Source organism: Natrix helvetica (genome assembly GCF_964273705.1).
Source record: "Natrix helvetica genome assembly, chromosome: 2".
NCBI classification, from domain to species: Eukaryota; Metazoa; Chordata; class Lepidosauria; order Squamata; family Natricidae; genus Natrix; species Natrix helvetica.
The window spans coordinates 227779018-227796312 of NC_138552.1; the positions used below are offsets into that span (position 1 = coordinate 227779018).

General features: G+C 39.3%; 1 protein-coding gene across 4 annotated transcripts in view; it reads right to left on the reverse strand.

Moving 5' to 3' along the window:
- Positions 1-7345: 7345 nt before the first annotated feature.
- The window catches only part of RMDN2 (regulator of microtubule dynamics 2), a 50362-nt gene continuing 40412 nt past the window's right edge, over positions 7346-17295 (reverse strand). For 3 of the 4 annotated variants that reach the window (XM_081943450.1, XM_081943447.1, XM_081943448.1), the window contains 3 exons: positions 15373-15426; positions 15155-15247; positions 13417-13944 (listed from right to left, as the gene is read on the reverse strand). In XM_081943450.1, coding sequence (XP_081799576.1) covers positions 13843-13944; positions 15155-15247; positions 15373-15426 — 249 coding nt within the window. In that variant the 3' untranslated portion in view covers positions 13417-13842. Of the gene's footprint in view, positions 8344-13416; positions 13945-15154; positions 15248-15372; positions 15427-17295 lie in introns of those variants that run through there. The other variant, XM_081943449.1, reaches the window with a different exon arrangement.

A 17295-nucleotide genomic window follows, 5' to 3' on the forward strand; every position in this document is an offset into this window, starting at 1 on the left:
CTGCTCTTCCCACACTCCTTGTGTAATATAAGCCATCACCATAAACAAAAATGGCTGCAGGGGGAAGTCAGTAATGACCAGATAAGCACGGCATGATTGCAAAAATCAAAAACAGCCAATAGGAGGTGGCCAGATCCCAGTCCCATCTGGATCATCACCATGGTCACCAGCACCACAACAAAGAAACATGCAGCTAAGCATATGTTGTTTCAGAAGGAGATGGAAAACACTACTTCTACTCTGGATCAGAAAAAGTCCAAAATTAGCTGGGTCAGCTACATATGTGTTAGAGATGAGGGAAAGGCTGTAGCATGAAGATGTATTCTTAGTAGTTAGGGAGATATCTTTGAGCCAAAGTTAGGGGGAATGTGTGGGTGTGCTGAAAATTTGGGATTCTTGAAGACTTTATCATTTGACCAGAGGCAAAACCAATGTGGAAATCTCTTTTTTAAAACCAATTTTGGAGAGCTGAGCTACAAAACCCTGATGACCTCTAGATGGGTGCCAAGAGCTAAATTAATATATCTAAATATTATACATTTAAATCAGGAATGAAATCGTCTTATCTTCGCTACCGGTTCAGAACCGGGATTGTGTGTGCGCTTGCTTCCCTTGCACGTAGCGATTCTGCGCAGAGTGTCCATGATGCCGTCTGGGCGGGTGGGCGGAGCCTCCCGCCACCGCCACTACCAGTTCGCCCGAACCAGGGTGAACAGGCAGAATACCACCTCTGATTTAAATATATTAACTCTAATTGTTACGTGAAATGCTGTCATCTGGTGGATATTTGGATTTTTGCAGTCCAGATCTTTACCCCAACACTTTTAAGTGTTACTATATCTTGTATACAAAAACAATGCTGCCCAGCCATAAACATTTCACTTTATGTCTTGCTTTTGGAAAAGGAAAAGAATATAATTTATTTTCCATTAAATTAATTCCATTAAATTAAGCAAGTGGTTGAAAAATGCAGAAATAGCTTCCTGGCTAAGTAGAGACTTAAATCTGGATCGCTACTCCTATTTTGAGCAAATATACCCCATAACGGCAGATTTTTTATGTCATTTGCTATTCTGTTGCTTAAAACTATATTAAAACTATGAATCCCATCCAAATTTCTTAACAACCTTGACCTCTGCAGTGACCATACAGAAAGATCTTCCTGAGTTTTACATGCTGCCATATATTCATTACTCTGAATTCCACCCATTTTTTTTCTCAGAAGAGATTTTTTTTTTTGGCAGCTCACAATTGATTAACAATTGTAGAACATCATTAAAATAGCAGCAAGCAGGAACAAAAAACAAAGCAAAACCGAACAGCAATTAAAAAGCAATTCTGAAACCTGATTAATTTGATCAAACAACAATAACAATCCCAATGTTCTTTTTAAAAAGGAAAGCATTATAATCTTCCGAAAGGCCATTAAGGAAGGGGAAAAAAAACATGGAAGGGACTCTAAAATCTAGGTCCAGCCATTGGAACAACAACCTTCCACCTCAACCCAAAAAAACATATTCTTGGCATTGCTGCAAACCTTCCAAACATGAGCTCAAAAGCAGTAAGTGCATATACTGAAAGACAATTTCCTCCACATCCTGATCTTAAACCAGGTATGTTTAGTAGCCAAGGGTCACACTTAAGAGGCAGTGGGGAAGAGCAGTGGTTGAATGGGCAATGATGCATAATAGGTGAAGCCTTTTTTGCTGTATCAGTGGAGTTGAGTGAGTTTCTTCTTGCTGTTGTGGGGAGTCTTGGATGATTTGTTTGTTGCTTTTTACTATTCAGCAGTCATCGGCAAATCCTTTCAATCCAGGAGCCCTCTTCAGTTAGCTTTGTAGGTGCTTCTGACATGAATACAGACAGAGCACTAAGTAGATTTTAGGTTTGACAAGTCTTGTATATCTCCTGTGGGATTTATCTATTTATCACAAGTTTTATATACATCTCTTGTGTTAAAATAATGTGGATTTGTTTGTTTGTCAGTAGCCACATTCTAAGCTGGGTTCAAGGCACACAAGACGGTAGTAGGGATTATAAGAACAAGAAAAAGAAGAGAGTAGGCGAATAAGTGGAAAGAAGAGAATATAAGAGAAGTGGAGTTCCTGAGAGACTAAGAGAAAATGGTTGAAAGGGATTTACTAGTAGAATAGAAAGAAATATGGTAATATTGCCAATGGTATATAGCTAATATGATGTGATGGAAACAGATTAATGCTATCAATTGTGGATAATTAACTAAGTGAAATGTTTACTATAAAAAATTAAATTTGAGGATATATGTTACCAATAGTAAAACAGAATAATAGATGGAAATGAAATGTTAAATTTGATTAACTTGGAGGGGCAAATAATGATATTGTTTATATATTAAGAAGAAATCAAAGGTAAGCTGGAAAGTATGGAAAGAAAGTAAGATGGCTGAAATTTGAAATGGAAATATGATGTAAAATGAACTATGTATAAGAGAAGATGTAAAGCGGGAAAACCCAGACAATACTTCTTGTTTATAAAAGAAGTTTTAAATATGTATCAAAAATTTAAAAAAACTTTCTTTCAAAAAGACAGTAGTAGGGATGGCCCTCTCATTTCTAACCTTGAAGGTGTTAAAGGGCACCAACCAGCATTTTGAATCATCCCTGAAGTCAAAATGGAATATAGTGCAATTAGTCACATATTCAAACACAAACTCTGTGACCAGCCTAAGAACCACATTCTGGATCAGTTTGTATCAGCCTCCAAATTTTCTCTTGCGTCAGTCTTACCTCAGAATACACTGCAGCAATCCAGACATGCTTCCAAGGTTATCAATGTAATGGATAGGAGCTATTTGGTTATTCCATTCCCAGTATTTCTTCCTTGGCACAATGTCCAGGGCCGGATTTAGATGAAAAGAGGCCCTAGGCTATTCCACTTATGGGGCCCTTTCACCTCCCATTTTTAAGTTTGTAAATTACATGAGAGATAATAAAATACATCATTACTGTGATATATATCAATATATTAAATGAAACATGTTGCAATTGGTACTAACCTTTATAAAAAATGTGGCACGGATAATAAATAAAAATAAAAGGCCCCTCTTGATCTTGAGACCCTAGGCTGAAGCCTAGTTAGCCTATAGGAAAATCCGGCCCTGACAATGTCATATCTCTAGGCAGTCTACATATCAAATAATAGAAAAGCAGTAAGCATTGTAACAGCCTAAAGATAGTAAAATTTAATATAATCCATTGCCATTTGACTAGGAAGTGAAGTATAGATATTAATATCCATAATTATTGAGAATAGCACACTACTCTTGAGAAGGTTGGGAAACAGTAGGTGTTGAAGAGTCAAAGGTAGCACACGACAGCTGTTACAAAAACATAACCCAGAAAAGAAACATTCTGCCTGGCTTTCAGGTTTCTATTATAGTCAATATCAATAAAGTAGATTTCTATATTTCTTCCAGTTTAGTCTATGTTGAAGAGGTGACATCAGTCTTAAAATTTGGACAGATATTCCCTTTTCCTCCCTCTTATACACATGGAAATCAGTGTAGGCCAATCTTGAGTTTCTTTATCATCCCTTCCTGTCTTTCCAGGCTAAACTGATCACTAATACAAGGTCTAGATGGATGGAGCCTATTTCAAAGAATGGGGTTGCAGCATAGCATCGATTCTCACTCCTTCCACCTGCTGAACTGAGGAAATTCAGAATATTTCCCTAACCACTAGAAGGGGCAGGCTGACCAATGTTACTAGAGATGGGACAATCCCATTCCCCATGGGGGCTTTGTTAGTTAAAACCAGCACCTTGAATTGTTCTCAGAAATGCATTGGAAGGTAGAGAACCTATAACAAGTGCTATACTTTCTCCATCCATCCATCCAGTTTTTCTAATGGCAATATATAATGGCGGGAATTACTTGTCACAAGTAATCAGTCATGCCTCCCTGGAGTGAAATGAACTGGCAAGTTGTTCATGAGGTTTCACATGTTTCTGTTTTGTGCTGTAATGGAAACCGTCTGTATTGCTTGGCCTGGCTTTTCTGCAAACACAAATGGTGTAATTAAGAGTGCAGGGAGGGAAAGCATTAACTGGTTTACAGGAAGAAATAAGGAGGTTTGATCCTTGGGCTGGAGTACTATTGAAAATGTCCTTGAGACTGAAGTATTAGCAAATAGCTATCTTAGTTTCTGTGTTGATTGGGACTAGCAAGGCCTGAAACCACTTCAGTGTGAAATCATCTCCACAATATAAGTCACTCTTTGTAACGTTGCCCTGTCCAAATGACTTGAGCACTTCCCAGGGATGTCACTTCTGCCAGATTTTCTGAACTGGGTTACGACATAATTTCAGCAAAGTCTTGTGCTTTTGGGTGAGCCTCAATTCTCTTTGATCCTTTTTGAATGGTACGTTCCAGCGGTACTGATTAAGAAGCAGATTAGAGGGGAGGAAAAACAGTGGAAGACTGGAACAGAGAGGCAGCATCAGAAAGGAAATTTAGCATTTATGTTTTAATTATTCTCTTGGGAGAACTGTTGGTTTTATTACGAAGATTAAAAAATGACAGAAAATATCCTTGAAGCAATCCAAAAACTTGGCCAATGATTGTTTTCTGCTGGGTTTTAGATGGGCAGAATATTTGCTCCCCTCCCCACTGAAAAGAATTTGAGACAAATTCTCAGCTTCATAGAAAGATAGGGTACACTGGACATTGTATGAGTTTGCCCCTCTAGCTAAACCATCTCTTCCACTACTCCTACTCTGTTTCCGAGTTGAAGGATACATACCTGAGGTTGTAAGTCAGCTAAAGGACTATAAGTTCTTAATAGCAATAGTCTTATATCGCAATGCGATATGCATGTGCATCAATTATAGACGTAGGAAGAATGAAAAATGAAGATGCTTAAATTGTTCTTGTGTAATGGCAACACAATCTATTACATATTTTCATATTAGAATTCTACTCTTTTGATTATCTAACTTTATAAACAGCCTAAAGAGACTGGCAATTAAAAAAAAAAGATTCTATCACTGTAAAATTAAATTAATCGTCCACACTCTAATAGTAACTTCTGAGTGCATCTTGCCAAACTGAGAATTGTTGCATTAATATATGTGTTTGTATATCTGACAGAGCAGATTGCTTTCGTGTCATGTAACCTTTCTTTGCCAAGGGTTCATTAAAAGCACAAAATTCAGGTTTAATACAGCCTGCTTTGCACCAAGTGTAAATATTGCAAGTTATAAGCTTCAGTTCCTTTTATTGCCTCTTTTTCTGATAAGACTTTTGACATGCAGCTAATTATACACATCGTTCATAAATTTCTGAATATTTACATGTTCCACAGGGAGATCGCTCTCTCCCCCCTCTTCTCGTTGGAGAGATAGAGAAAGAAGAAGAGCTGGACTTTGCTGAAATGAAGTTTCTCAATCTCTCATCTAGTAAGATGGAAATATTGCTGTGACACAGATAGAGATTACTGCAACAAATGAAGTTAAGTCATGGAGGAGAACTGGAGCAAAGCTTGGTCTTCATCTCACACTTTGACCAACCTCTACCATGCTGCTTTATCTTCTATCCAATTTAAGAACATCTGATGTCAGAAGGAGCTAGCCTCTGGTGATGAGAGTGAATTAAGAAATTGGAACCCACACTCTTTGGAGCCCTGTCTCTTGGATAATACATTCTACATTTGAAAACACCCTACATTTATATAAAACATATGTGATAGGACAAATAATTCAGCAGCAGCATCCTAATTTTGCCATCTCATTTTTTTTAGCGCAGGTAGACATTAGAACATAGTGGAATAATCCAGATGGCCATTTTGCCATGCTTTCCTCCTATCCTGAAGCATCAATTGTGTTATTCCCATTCCATGTCCTTAATGGACTTCTTAATTTTTGTTGTATAGTATTGTCAACCTATCTATTTAACAACCACTTAGGTGTCAGAAAGCTTTCTCTTGACTGATGTCATGCAACCTCTTTCCTCTGCAGTATTGGATGGTAAATATAAAAAGTACCATTGTCTGAAAGGTTTTCCCCCTTATAATTTGGAGAGGTAAAAACTACAGAACATATTATTCTTTGTGTCTTTTTATAGACATTTGAACTAGATTCATATAACCTCTGATTAATAGATATCCTGGTCACCCAGATTCAGCCTATACCCAGATGCTGTTCATATACTTTTGTTACAACATACGTAGCTAGATTTTGTGAAGCATCACACTTCTTAACTTAACTTTATTGGATTTCTAGACCGCCCCTCTCTCAAAAGAGACTCGGGGCGGTGTACAGTCATATTAAAATAGTTAAACAATAAATATACATGTTATAGGTATAAAATAAATACATTTAAACATAGGACTGGAGGAGGTAGTAGAGGTTCCCTGTACAATTTAGTTAAGTTAGATTAAAATTTTTAAACAATTTAAAAAGTTAAAAACATTAACCTTAAAAGCTATCCCAAATAAAATATCCGCCAGGAGGTAAGAGTAGAACTATAAGTGGGCCAGGCCGGCTAATCGGAACAGGTGAGTCTTAAGTTTTTGTCGGAAGGAGCGGAAGTCGGTAGTAGTTCTAATATCGGGGGGGAGGTCATTCCAGAGGGTTGGGCCCATCACAGAGAAAATGATGGACCAATTTTCCAATGCATTCTATGCAACTAATTCATTTAAATTTTAGATCATTTTGTTATCTAATATTTGATATTATCATATTTAATATAATTTTAGTGGTTACATTATAATTTGATGTAGGCTGTATCACGGACCTTAGTTGTATGTATTAGGTTGTTTTAAAAATGTTTAAGACAAAAATGTACTTTTGTCTTAAACTTTACTTCTATGTAGATGATTTCAGTGTAGGGCAGTAAGGATGTAGGAACAACACAATCAAACACTGTAAGAAACTTCTAACAAAGTAAATAATGTTTAAAACTTTACACAAGTGATATTCAGGATTTACATTTTCCTGGGCATTTTTTTCTCCTTAGCCATGGACTCTTCTATTTCACGGTTGAATGGTCTGTCTGTCTATTTGGCCCCAGCATCATGGACTAAAATCACTTACGTCTGTCTCACAAGTTTAAGATTACATTTTGGCTTGCTCTTTTGAGCTTGGATGTGAATGGCAGTTGGTTTGGCAAAAAAGATGGAGGAGAGTCAGCTGTTTCCTGCTTCAGGGGGCTCAAACAATATCTAGATTCTGTAGTTTGAAATGTGTGCTAGCCAGAATCCATTCTCTCTTTTCTTCCCCCTCTGTAGCAGAGCCAAAATCTCCAAGGAGAAATATTAGCCAGATGAAGGAAATGCCAAAATATTTGGGTGCTCAAAAATGTCAAAATATGACAAATTCACCAAGTCTTTATTTTTTTTCCAATTTAAGATTCAAAGATCAAATTATATCCACAAAGTATAATTTCCCCACAAAAATGATATTTTTCAAGAGAAAAAAAAATACATAGTATAATATCTCCCATGTCTCTTCAGCAGAAAAACTCAGCTACATACATTTGCATTCAGGCATAAAACCAACTAGCTAATCATTCTCAGCAAAATTGTGCCCATCATTCAGTAACTACAAACATATCCATTGCCAGCAGTGGATTTCACATTTTGAAGAGTTCCGACAAGTTAAAATTAGTATTTTAAATGCTAAATTCATTTTTTCCAAGCATTAAAAAAATGAGAAAAAGAAAAGATGGCTGATTTCCCTGGGTTAAGATCATTGGTACCATTGATTAAGAATCCTGAATCGCAACCTGTTTGTTGGAGATAAATGTTATGAAAATAAAAGGAATTAAAGGAAATAAAAGAACTGTTATTCTGCTTGATGTTGCAGACATAAAGCCATATCCTGAGTGAATTGCTTTTTTCTTCAGCTTAGAGAAGGGTACTGTCCGAGGAAAAGGACAGATGGTTTCACTCTTCTTCTGTATTTTTTCACACAAAACAGCAGCCCCATACAATGGTCCACGTGGCCTCAGAAAACCCACCTTAATGGGGTTGCGTGGACAGAATGCAAGACTATCCTGTTAAACTGATAACATTGCACATAACTCTGTTATTATTGCAGGCCCTGAAGTACAAAAATTATAGGCTTAGAGAAGTCAGTCCACTCATTTGTCACTGAACCGCCATAATTAAAAATTAAAATTCCTTCCCATTCCCTCAAATCCTAACTTCAAAATGGGCTGAAATCCTTTTGAATTCAACAGAATGCTTCTTCCAGAACAGGGACTTGAATCTTCTGCCTTTTTTCACAGAACCTAAATGGTGTTTCGTGTCATCATCAAAGCTTCAAAGTTGGAAGTAAAGTTTCTAAAATTTTCTCAGCTTCTTGATCCTAAAAAGGAAGAAAAAAAAGAATTAAGCTTATGTAATTATGCCTTAAGAACCACCCAGAGCTGCTTGAAACCAGCACCAATTTCTGCATCAAAACAAGAGATTATGTTCAGTGTTAATAGTGCAGAAAGGATTACTGGTTCATTCTTCTTCCAAATGCAGTACGAAAACAAAGTAGGGGAAAGAGAGAAGACCCTATTTTTATACTTTTCCCTTTCCCTTTCCAATTTCCTTCTAAAGAAGTGTAATGAAGGGTTATCTACAATTCTAAAGGCTTATAATTAAAGGTTTTCCTCTTCCAACAGTCACCTTTGGAGGTACTTCAGCGAAGCCAACATTCCTAAGGCTTGAAGTGTCTAATTTGCATTTTCTCTCTCCTTTGTTGCTGTTAAGCACAGATACTCTGAGGCAGGGGTCTTCAACCTTGGCAACTTTAAGCCTGGCGGACTTCCCCAGCTGGCTGGGGAATTCTGGGAGTTGAAGTCCGCCAGGCTTAAAGTTGCCAAGGTTAGAAACCCCTGCTCTGAGGGACAGCAAGCTTTGTTGGTTTTACAGCTGCTTTGCACCTCTGAGTGTTTTGTTGTTCTTGAACTTCAAGTTCAGCTCCCACAAAGCTGGGTGGCCTTTGGAAATGAAATTGTGTTAAGTTAAGCAAAACATTATTTGCACAAAGTCGTTTTCTATCTGGTTTAGATTCCATAATTGTATCACCACAAATTTGCTCATAGTGTAGTCGAAAACAAGAAATTCATGTTAAGATATCTATGTATACAGGTAGTCCTCATTTAATGGCAGCATCATTAGCAACCCTTCACGGTTACAATAAGGACAAACTGCAGTAATTTTGTGATTGATATTTGAATTTTCAATCTTTACAGGTCTGTAAAACAAAGGAAAGGTGAAGATTTTATCTTCCTAGGCTCAAAAATACATAGAATTGGTGAGAATAGCCATGCAATAAAGAGACATTTGCTTTCTCTGGTAAAGTTAATGACAGATTTTGACAAAATATACAGAGAAATCACACTATGCAGCTAGTCCTCGACTTACGACTACAATTGAGCCCAAAATTTCTGTTGCCAAGCAAAACATTTGTTAAGTGAATTTTGCCCCATTTTGCCACCTTTCTGGCCACAGTTGTTAGTGAATCACTGCAGTTGTTAAGTTATTCACACAGTTGTAAAGTGAATCTGGCTTTCCCGTTGATTTTGCTTGTCATAAAAGGTCATAAAAGGTGATCACATGGCCCCAGGACACTGCAACTGCCATAAATATGAGTCAGCAGCCAAGTTTCTGAATTTTGATCGCGTGACCATAGGGATGCCGAAATGCCTATAAATATGAAAAATGGTCACGAGTCAGTTTTTTCAGAGTTATCGTAACTTTGAACGGTCACTAAATGAACTATTGTTAAGTCGAGGACTACCATAAATGTATGGCAATAAAAAATATGAATTGTCAAGGCCATGATTTTCCCAGCTGAAACATACAGCTGTGAAAGTTAGACCATCAGAACTAAGAAGAATTGGTACCCTTGAATTGTGGTGCTGGAGAATATTACTAAAACATGTTGACCTACAAGCAGAACAAATCATCAATATAAAAAAATCCTTGAAGTAAAACGTCCTCATTGGAAACACTGATAATAAAGGTAAAGCTTAAGTATTTTAGATATTTTTAGATGCATAATCTGAAGGCAAAAATTATTTGAGAAGACCTTTATACCTGGAAAATTGAAAGGCAAATGAAAAAGATGACAAAAGACAGGAACTATGTGTAGTAGACTTGTGAGAAAGCTAACAAATTTTGGATACCAATTCACATAATGAATAAATTTTAGATCATGATATTGCAAAGAACCCAGAACTCTTTTTCTTAGGACTTAAGGGCAGTGAATTAGAAAAATATTTATGGAAGACTGATTTTGTATATTGTCACTACAGCAAGATTATTTGATGCAGGAAGAACAAAATCTTCACAGTAGAAAATGGGTTGTGAAAATGTCAGAATTTACAGAAATGGCAACATTGACCTGTCTGGTCGGGTAAAAATAACAACTTTCTTGTCTGGAAAAAGTCTGGAAACATTTTTTGTTGAAAGAAGAAAGGAAAGATACCATGACTTATGGGGTTGAAGGTTGAGAAAGAGATACATTAAGTAAAAGGCTAAGGGACATACAATATCTAAGAGGACTATAAAACTGTAACTATTTGTTGAAAGGCCAAAAGTTGTATTTCTTAGCTTTAGGGATTTTTTTTCCTCTATTTTTTCTTTCCTTTTTTCTTTTGATTTAAATCATAAATTTACTTTATGATTTTTAAAATATAAATAAAAGGAAAAGAGCTGACAAAAAAACAAGGGAGTCAGATACAAGCATGAACACAAGCATGAACTTACAATAACTTTTTAAAAAATTACCGGAAACTAATCCTGGCAAAATGAAGAGTCAGAAATGATTGAACTGAATGAACAACAAATTTAACGAATTCAACGAAAAACAAAAAACACTACTTTAAAATAAATATAAGCATTTACGTACAAGCATAAGAAATGGGATGCAGTGGCTCAGTGGTTAAGATGCTGAGCTTGTTGATCAGAAAGGTCGGCAGTTCGGCGGTTTGAATCCCTAGCACCGCATAACAGAGTGAGCTCCCATTACTTGTCCCAGCTTCTACCAACCTAGCAGTTTGAAAGCATGTAAAAATGTAAGTAGAAAAATAGGGACCACCTTTGGTGGGAAGGTAACACCATTTCATACGCCTTCGGCATTTAGTCATGCTGGCCACATGACCCCAGAGACATCTTTGGACAGCGCTGACTCTTCGGCTTTGAAATGGAGATGAGCATCGCCACCAAGAGTCGGGAACTAATAGCACATACGTGCAAGGGGAACCTTTACCTTTACCTTTACAAGCATAAGGTCTCTGTTTGCTGCAAATGTCAGAAATGTCAATATTGAGATTTATCTGTCTGTTGGGAAGTATCAGAGAACTTGGCACTGTACTTGCTAGAAATAAGCAGCAGAACAACAGTTGTCATTCAGCACGAAAAAGGTAGTTTTCTTCAAGTTGAGTTTAATTCCTAATGACTTACAGAGGCAGCCAAGTGGTTTTCTTGGCAACAATATGGATATCGGTTGTCACTGCTGATTTCGGAGATACATTTTCCCAGTCTAATTTATTATGCTGGGATCCCTGGATTTGTTCTATCCAAGTCTTAAACAAAAACGATGTTGCTTAGCTTTAGAATCAGTTGAGGCCCAAGTGTTGCCATTTCCCAAGGACAGCTGAACACTAAGTACTATTTATATTGGAGGCCAGTATTAAAGCTTCATGTCTTCAAATGTAAGCTGGATAGATAGTTGCAGGTAGACAATAAAAATAGCTAAGCAATAACATATCAATGCTGGAAAGGAATTTATAGTATTCATTCCGAACCTCTATCTTCATTGCACAAAGGTTATATTGCATGTATTGCCTAGTTCAGTGATGGCGAACCTTTTTCGCCTCAGGTGCCAAAAGCACATACGTGCGCACTATCACACGAACTCGAGTGCCCACCCACATAACTTAATGTCCCCCCTCACCTGTGTGGACCGTGCATTTTTGCACAAGGCTTCCTTGCCACTCCCTGATCTGGCTGCTTCCCCTTGGATAACACCCAGTGAGGGGAGAAGTTGCTCTGCCACTAACGGGCAGAGATTGGGGTGGGGGTGGGGGGATGCTCAAGTGTGCTCCTGTGTCAAAAAACCTTCCCTTATCGTTCTCCTGTGTAAAGATTGGGCCCTTTTTACAATGGCAGGTGTGAGTCCAGTTGCTAAATTCTCCCTTTCTATTAAAGAGGATCCTGGGCACTACAGTCAATAGACAAATGAGGAAGGGAGCTGCTGGCACAGGGAAAAGAAAAGCAGCAAGGAAATAAGGAAAAGCAGCTTTTTTCTCTCAAGGTGGCTGCTCTGTTTCCCCCCCCCTCCCCCGTGCTAGCACAGAGGATCCTGCCTGGTCCCTGCAATCCAAAGGGAAATGAGGAAGAGAGCAATCTGCATGAGGGAAAGACAAGCAACAAGGAAAGAAGAAAAAGCAGCTTTTTCCCCTCAAGGTGGCTGCTCTGTTGCCCTTTTCTCCATTTCAGCACCACTCCATGGAGCCTGCCCCACCCCCCATCGCAGAGGTCCTCGCTTCTCCCAAGCATTTCTTTGCCTACTTAATTTCCCCTCCGTAGCATTTTTCCATCGTGTTTCTTGCCGCTTTGGACAGGAAAATGAAGTTTGTGGGACTAAAAAAAACTCCTTTCAATCAATCAATTCCAACTTTGCGAGATCTCCCCCCCCCCCAAGTTGTAATTGATTGAAGTTTTGTTTTAGTCCCACAAACCTTGTTTCTCTGCACAGGATGGCAAGAAACGCGATGGAGCTGGAAATCAGGTAGGCAAAGAAATGTTTGGGAGAAGCGAGGACCTGGGTGATGGTGGGTGGGGCAACCCCGATGCCATATCACTGAAATGGAGAAAAGGGCAACAGAGCAGCCAGCACGAGTGAAAGAAGCCTCTTTTCTTCTTTCCTTGCCGCTTGTCTTTCCCCTGTGCTGGCAGCTCATTTCCCTTTGGATTCCAGCGATCGGGCAGGATCCTTTTTAGTAGCAGGGGAGGGAGGGGGGAACAGAGCAGCCAGCACGAGTGAAAGAAGCCTCTTTCCTTGCCGCTTGTCTTCTCCCCCTCCCCCCTGCTGGCAACTCTCCTCATTTCCCTGTGGATTCAAGCGATCGGGCAGGATCCTTTTTAGTAGCAGGGGAGGGAGGGGGGAACAGAGCAGCCAGCAAGTGAAATAAGCCTCTTGCCGCTTGTCTTTCCCCCGTTCCGGCAGCTCTCTCCCATTTCTGGTTTGCATTGGGCTGTTTTTCGCCCTTTGGAGGCTTCAGGGAATCCTCCGGAGATTTAGAAAAAAACTATCGAAAATCAGCTGGCCAGCGGGCGCATGTGCACTGGAGCTGACAGGGCAATGCCTCGCGTGCCCTCAGAAATGGCTCTGCGTGCCGCCTGTGGCACGCGTGCCATAGGTTCGCCATCACGGGCCTAGTTAAAAGTGTTAGATAACTAAATCACAATGAGATATAATTTCTATGATTCCTTATCTCTCCATTTTTAAAGTCATTTTAAAGCATGGTGAATCAGTGGGCTTAATAGGGTTAATTAACCATTTACTCCCGCAGAGTAATTTCTAAACCAGACAGTAAAAATTTCAAAATTAGACCACATAAATCAGTGTCACCAGCTGCACTGCAAATTGTCCAGTTCATAATCAAATTACACATTAGCCTTGTGATCGTATCATCTACTTAAGTATAATTTCATAATATCGGATTTTACACATTTTCAACATTGCAATGACGAACATCAGAAGACTTTGAACGCATAACTTCCCTTCCTTTCATTTCTAGATCTTCCTCTATAGTGTTAAAGAACACAGTTTACCAAGAATTTCTTCTCTTCATCTTGACTGAAATTAATCAGAGCTGATGAAGACAGACAATGATGTTGACAGATAGTGGAAAGTAGCTGTAGGATTCTTCATTGTTCCTCCTTCATCAGTAGGTGAATACACAACCTTTAGACCAGTGGTGGGCAACCTTTTTTTTTCAACTGAGCCAAATCTCGCCAAAACCACGATTGAAATTTATTTTGAGAGCCACATTTTTAAAACCGAAAATACATAGGATGGTACACTGTTTTTAGTTTCAATAAACTCTGGCATTTGAAGCACGCAAGTCTTAAAGCTGTCAAGTTACAAGATCCTTGCATCCCTAACCCTTTAGGAAAAAAACCCCAAGGGATCTTCAAACCTGACAGCTTGAAGACTTGTGGACTTCAACTCCCAGAATTCCTCCTCCAGTCATGTTGGCTCAGAAACTCTGGCATTGAAGCATGCAAGTCTTAAAGCTGTCAAGTTGCAAGACCCTTGCACCCCTAACCCTTTAGGAAAAAAAACCAGGGTCTTCAAACCTGACAGCTTGAAGACTTATGGACTTCCAGAATTCTGAGAATTGAAGTCCACCAAGGGCATCAATCATATTAGCCCAGGGATCTGCAAAATTGGCTCTTAAGACTGGTGGACTTCAACTCCCAGAATTCTGAGAGTTGAAGTCCACCAAGGGCATCAATCATATTAGCCCAGGGATCTGCAAAATTGGCTCTTAAGACTGGTGGACTTCAACTCCCAGAATTCTGAGAGTTGAAGTCCACAAGGGCATCAATCATATTAGCCCAGGCAGGGATCTGCAAAATTGGCTCTTAAGACTGGTGGACTTCAACTCCCAGAATTCTGAGAATTGAAGTCCACCAGTCTTAAAACAGCAACTTTGCAGACCTCTGTGTTAGCCCAAAGCCTGGCGCTGGGCGGGCCTTGCTCCCCCATTGGTGGAGCCCCAGGAAGCGAGGAGGGAGAAAAAGAGACGGAGGCAAGGAGCTTCTTTCCCCCCCCCCCCCGCAAAAATCTTATCAGGGAGCCGGCGGGCAGTAGCAAATTAGCTGATCACGCGGCGTGATCGGCTAATTTGCTACTGCCCGCCCAGCTCCCTGGTTAGATTTTTGCTGGGAGGGGGCGGGGGGGAAGCTCCTTAGCCTGCGTTTCTTTTTCTGCCTCCTCGCTTCTCGTCCCCGCCCGACTTCAGGATCCTCCCTAATCATTGCGCCCCTTTCCCTTTTTTCTTTTCGATCCACAATGATTAGGGAGGATAATAATCCGGCACACAGAAGAGCCGCATTAAAATGTGTAAAGAGCCGCTTGTGGCTCGCGAGCCGCGGCTTGCCGACCACTGCTTTAGACCTACCTCTTTGGTGACTGGCAGAATGGACAATGCTGTTTCACAACAACTCAGGGCATTGTTCCTCTGGCCCAGATCTTTGTAGCACTTAGGTAGAAAGAAGGACAAGGAAAAAAATATAACATGTATTTAGTGACCAGGAATTTGTTTTGCATTCAAAATCAAACATGAGAAAAGAAATGAAAGTAGAGAAAGACCGCAATGCCCCATACCTTTGCCAAATACAGATAGTTGAATTTAGAATATCTGGGATGTATTTCTTCAGCCTGAGTATAAGGACAAAAGATAAAAACATGAAATGCCATAGCAATACTAAGCATATTTCCATTTAATTATTGCTTTCATGCCCCGAACCTTCAAAATATTTTGTACTGCTCAATGTCTTCACAATGCCAATCTCCCATTTCTGGGCCACTCCTTGAATTGCTAATGGTTGATGATACACATTGACAAGCAGCTAGTACTGTGCTCTCATGCCTATTTGTAGGTTTCCAGAAATCCGTCAAGCAGTGGTGTCAAAAATGTCTGTCTGCCTTCGCAGAGTTTATTTGGCTTTTATACAGTTTTAACAAGCAAAGCACAGAGCAACAATATATTGTTTTGGTTTACTCCCCCATTTTTTCCCTAGTGAATCCAGAATGCTATTCAGGCCAAGATTGAATCTCACATAACTCCCTGATACAGCCCGTCTCTACTTGGTGAGATAGTGGACTAAAAGATAACAGGCTACTCGAGACCATAGCTGTAATGCATATGTCTGTGCGTAACCTTTCCTTTATTCCAACATCTGGTTCTGCTAATTAGGTGAGCTTGTAGGTATCCAAGATAATCAGCTACTGAGATCATGGTAGCTTCCTACACATGTCTTTGCATAAGGTTACCTCTCATTCCTTCACCTATTGTTACTTTGTTGTCTCTGTTTTTACAGGGAAAAATATTAAAAGGTATTGATAAAAGCCATTGTTTGGTCCAAGGGGGGTGTTTTGACATTATGTGGCTTCCAAACTGCAGGGAAGGAAAAGAGCCAAAAATCTGAGAAAATGAATTCTCATCATTGAGAATTAACTTGCTCCCAAGCTTTGGAAGAGTTGCTATGTTGAAAATCAACAGAATTTAGGTGGTTCATGATGCCCCATAGAAGTCAATAACCTCAGCTACTCAGCAGGACAAGGGATCATAGAGGTATGGCACCAATCCTGAACTGATGTCAAAGCCTCAAATGCCAATTCTCCATCGATGACATGATTCTTACAAAGCAAATAAATCTTCCCAAAAATTAGCCAGTAAGAGTAAGGTTGCGGACATCCATAGGGTGTGGTTCATCCAAGAATGAAGCCTGCAACATACAAAGACTGTACCTGGGACAAGCAAAAACTAGGCATTTCAATCATGTAGGCACCATATAGACTCCACAAGTTTGACAGTGTTAGCCAGCAGCTCACCTACCACTGAACAATTACAGCCAATTCAGTGAGCAGAAATAGACTTAATATCTGCTCAGTTTCTACCAACCGTTGAAATAGTACACCTTGTAGACTGGTGGGAGGTGGAAGGAAGGATCTCAGAGAGGAGCAGACAAAATCATTTTGCAAGGCCTATTCTTCTCCCATGATCTTTATATCCTTTCTTATCAAAGTCATTCAACAGAGGCTGCTGGACTATTTATACTTTCAGTAAGGGATCTGAGGGAGACAAGAACAGGGAAACTGTCTGAAATCTAGACTTGATCCATTGTTTCTGCTTCTTAACTAGCACTAAGGATTAAAGTGAAGACACTCCACCCCCCAAATGAAATAACAAAGAGAAAAAAAGAGGCGGGAAAGCAGAGAAGAAGAGAAGGGGATGAAAGCTCTAATCTCTTTAAGGCATTTGTGCTAAGCAGTAATTATTAAATTGCTCAGACAAACTTCCTGTGTTTAACTAGTCAAAAGATGACAACAGGAGCTATTCCCACAGGAAATGCTCATAAACAACTCTATGGATGGAATTCAAAGAGCTGAATATTTAATTGCAAAAAGAAAAAAGAAAAAAAACAGCAACGTAGCAAATCCTGAAATTCAGCTTAGACGAACAGGAATGGTCACCCTTCTTAAAGATATTGTCTGAAAAATCTTTTGATGAGCGCTGACTTTATA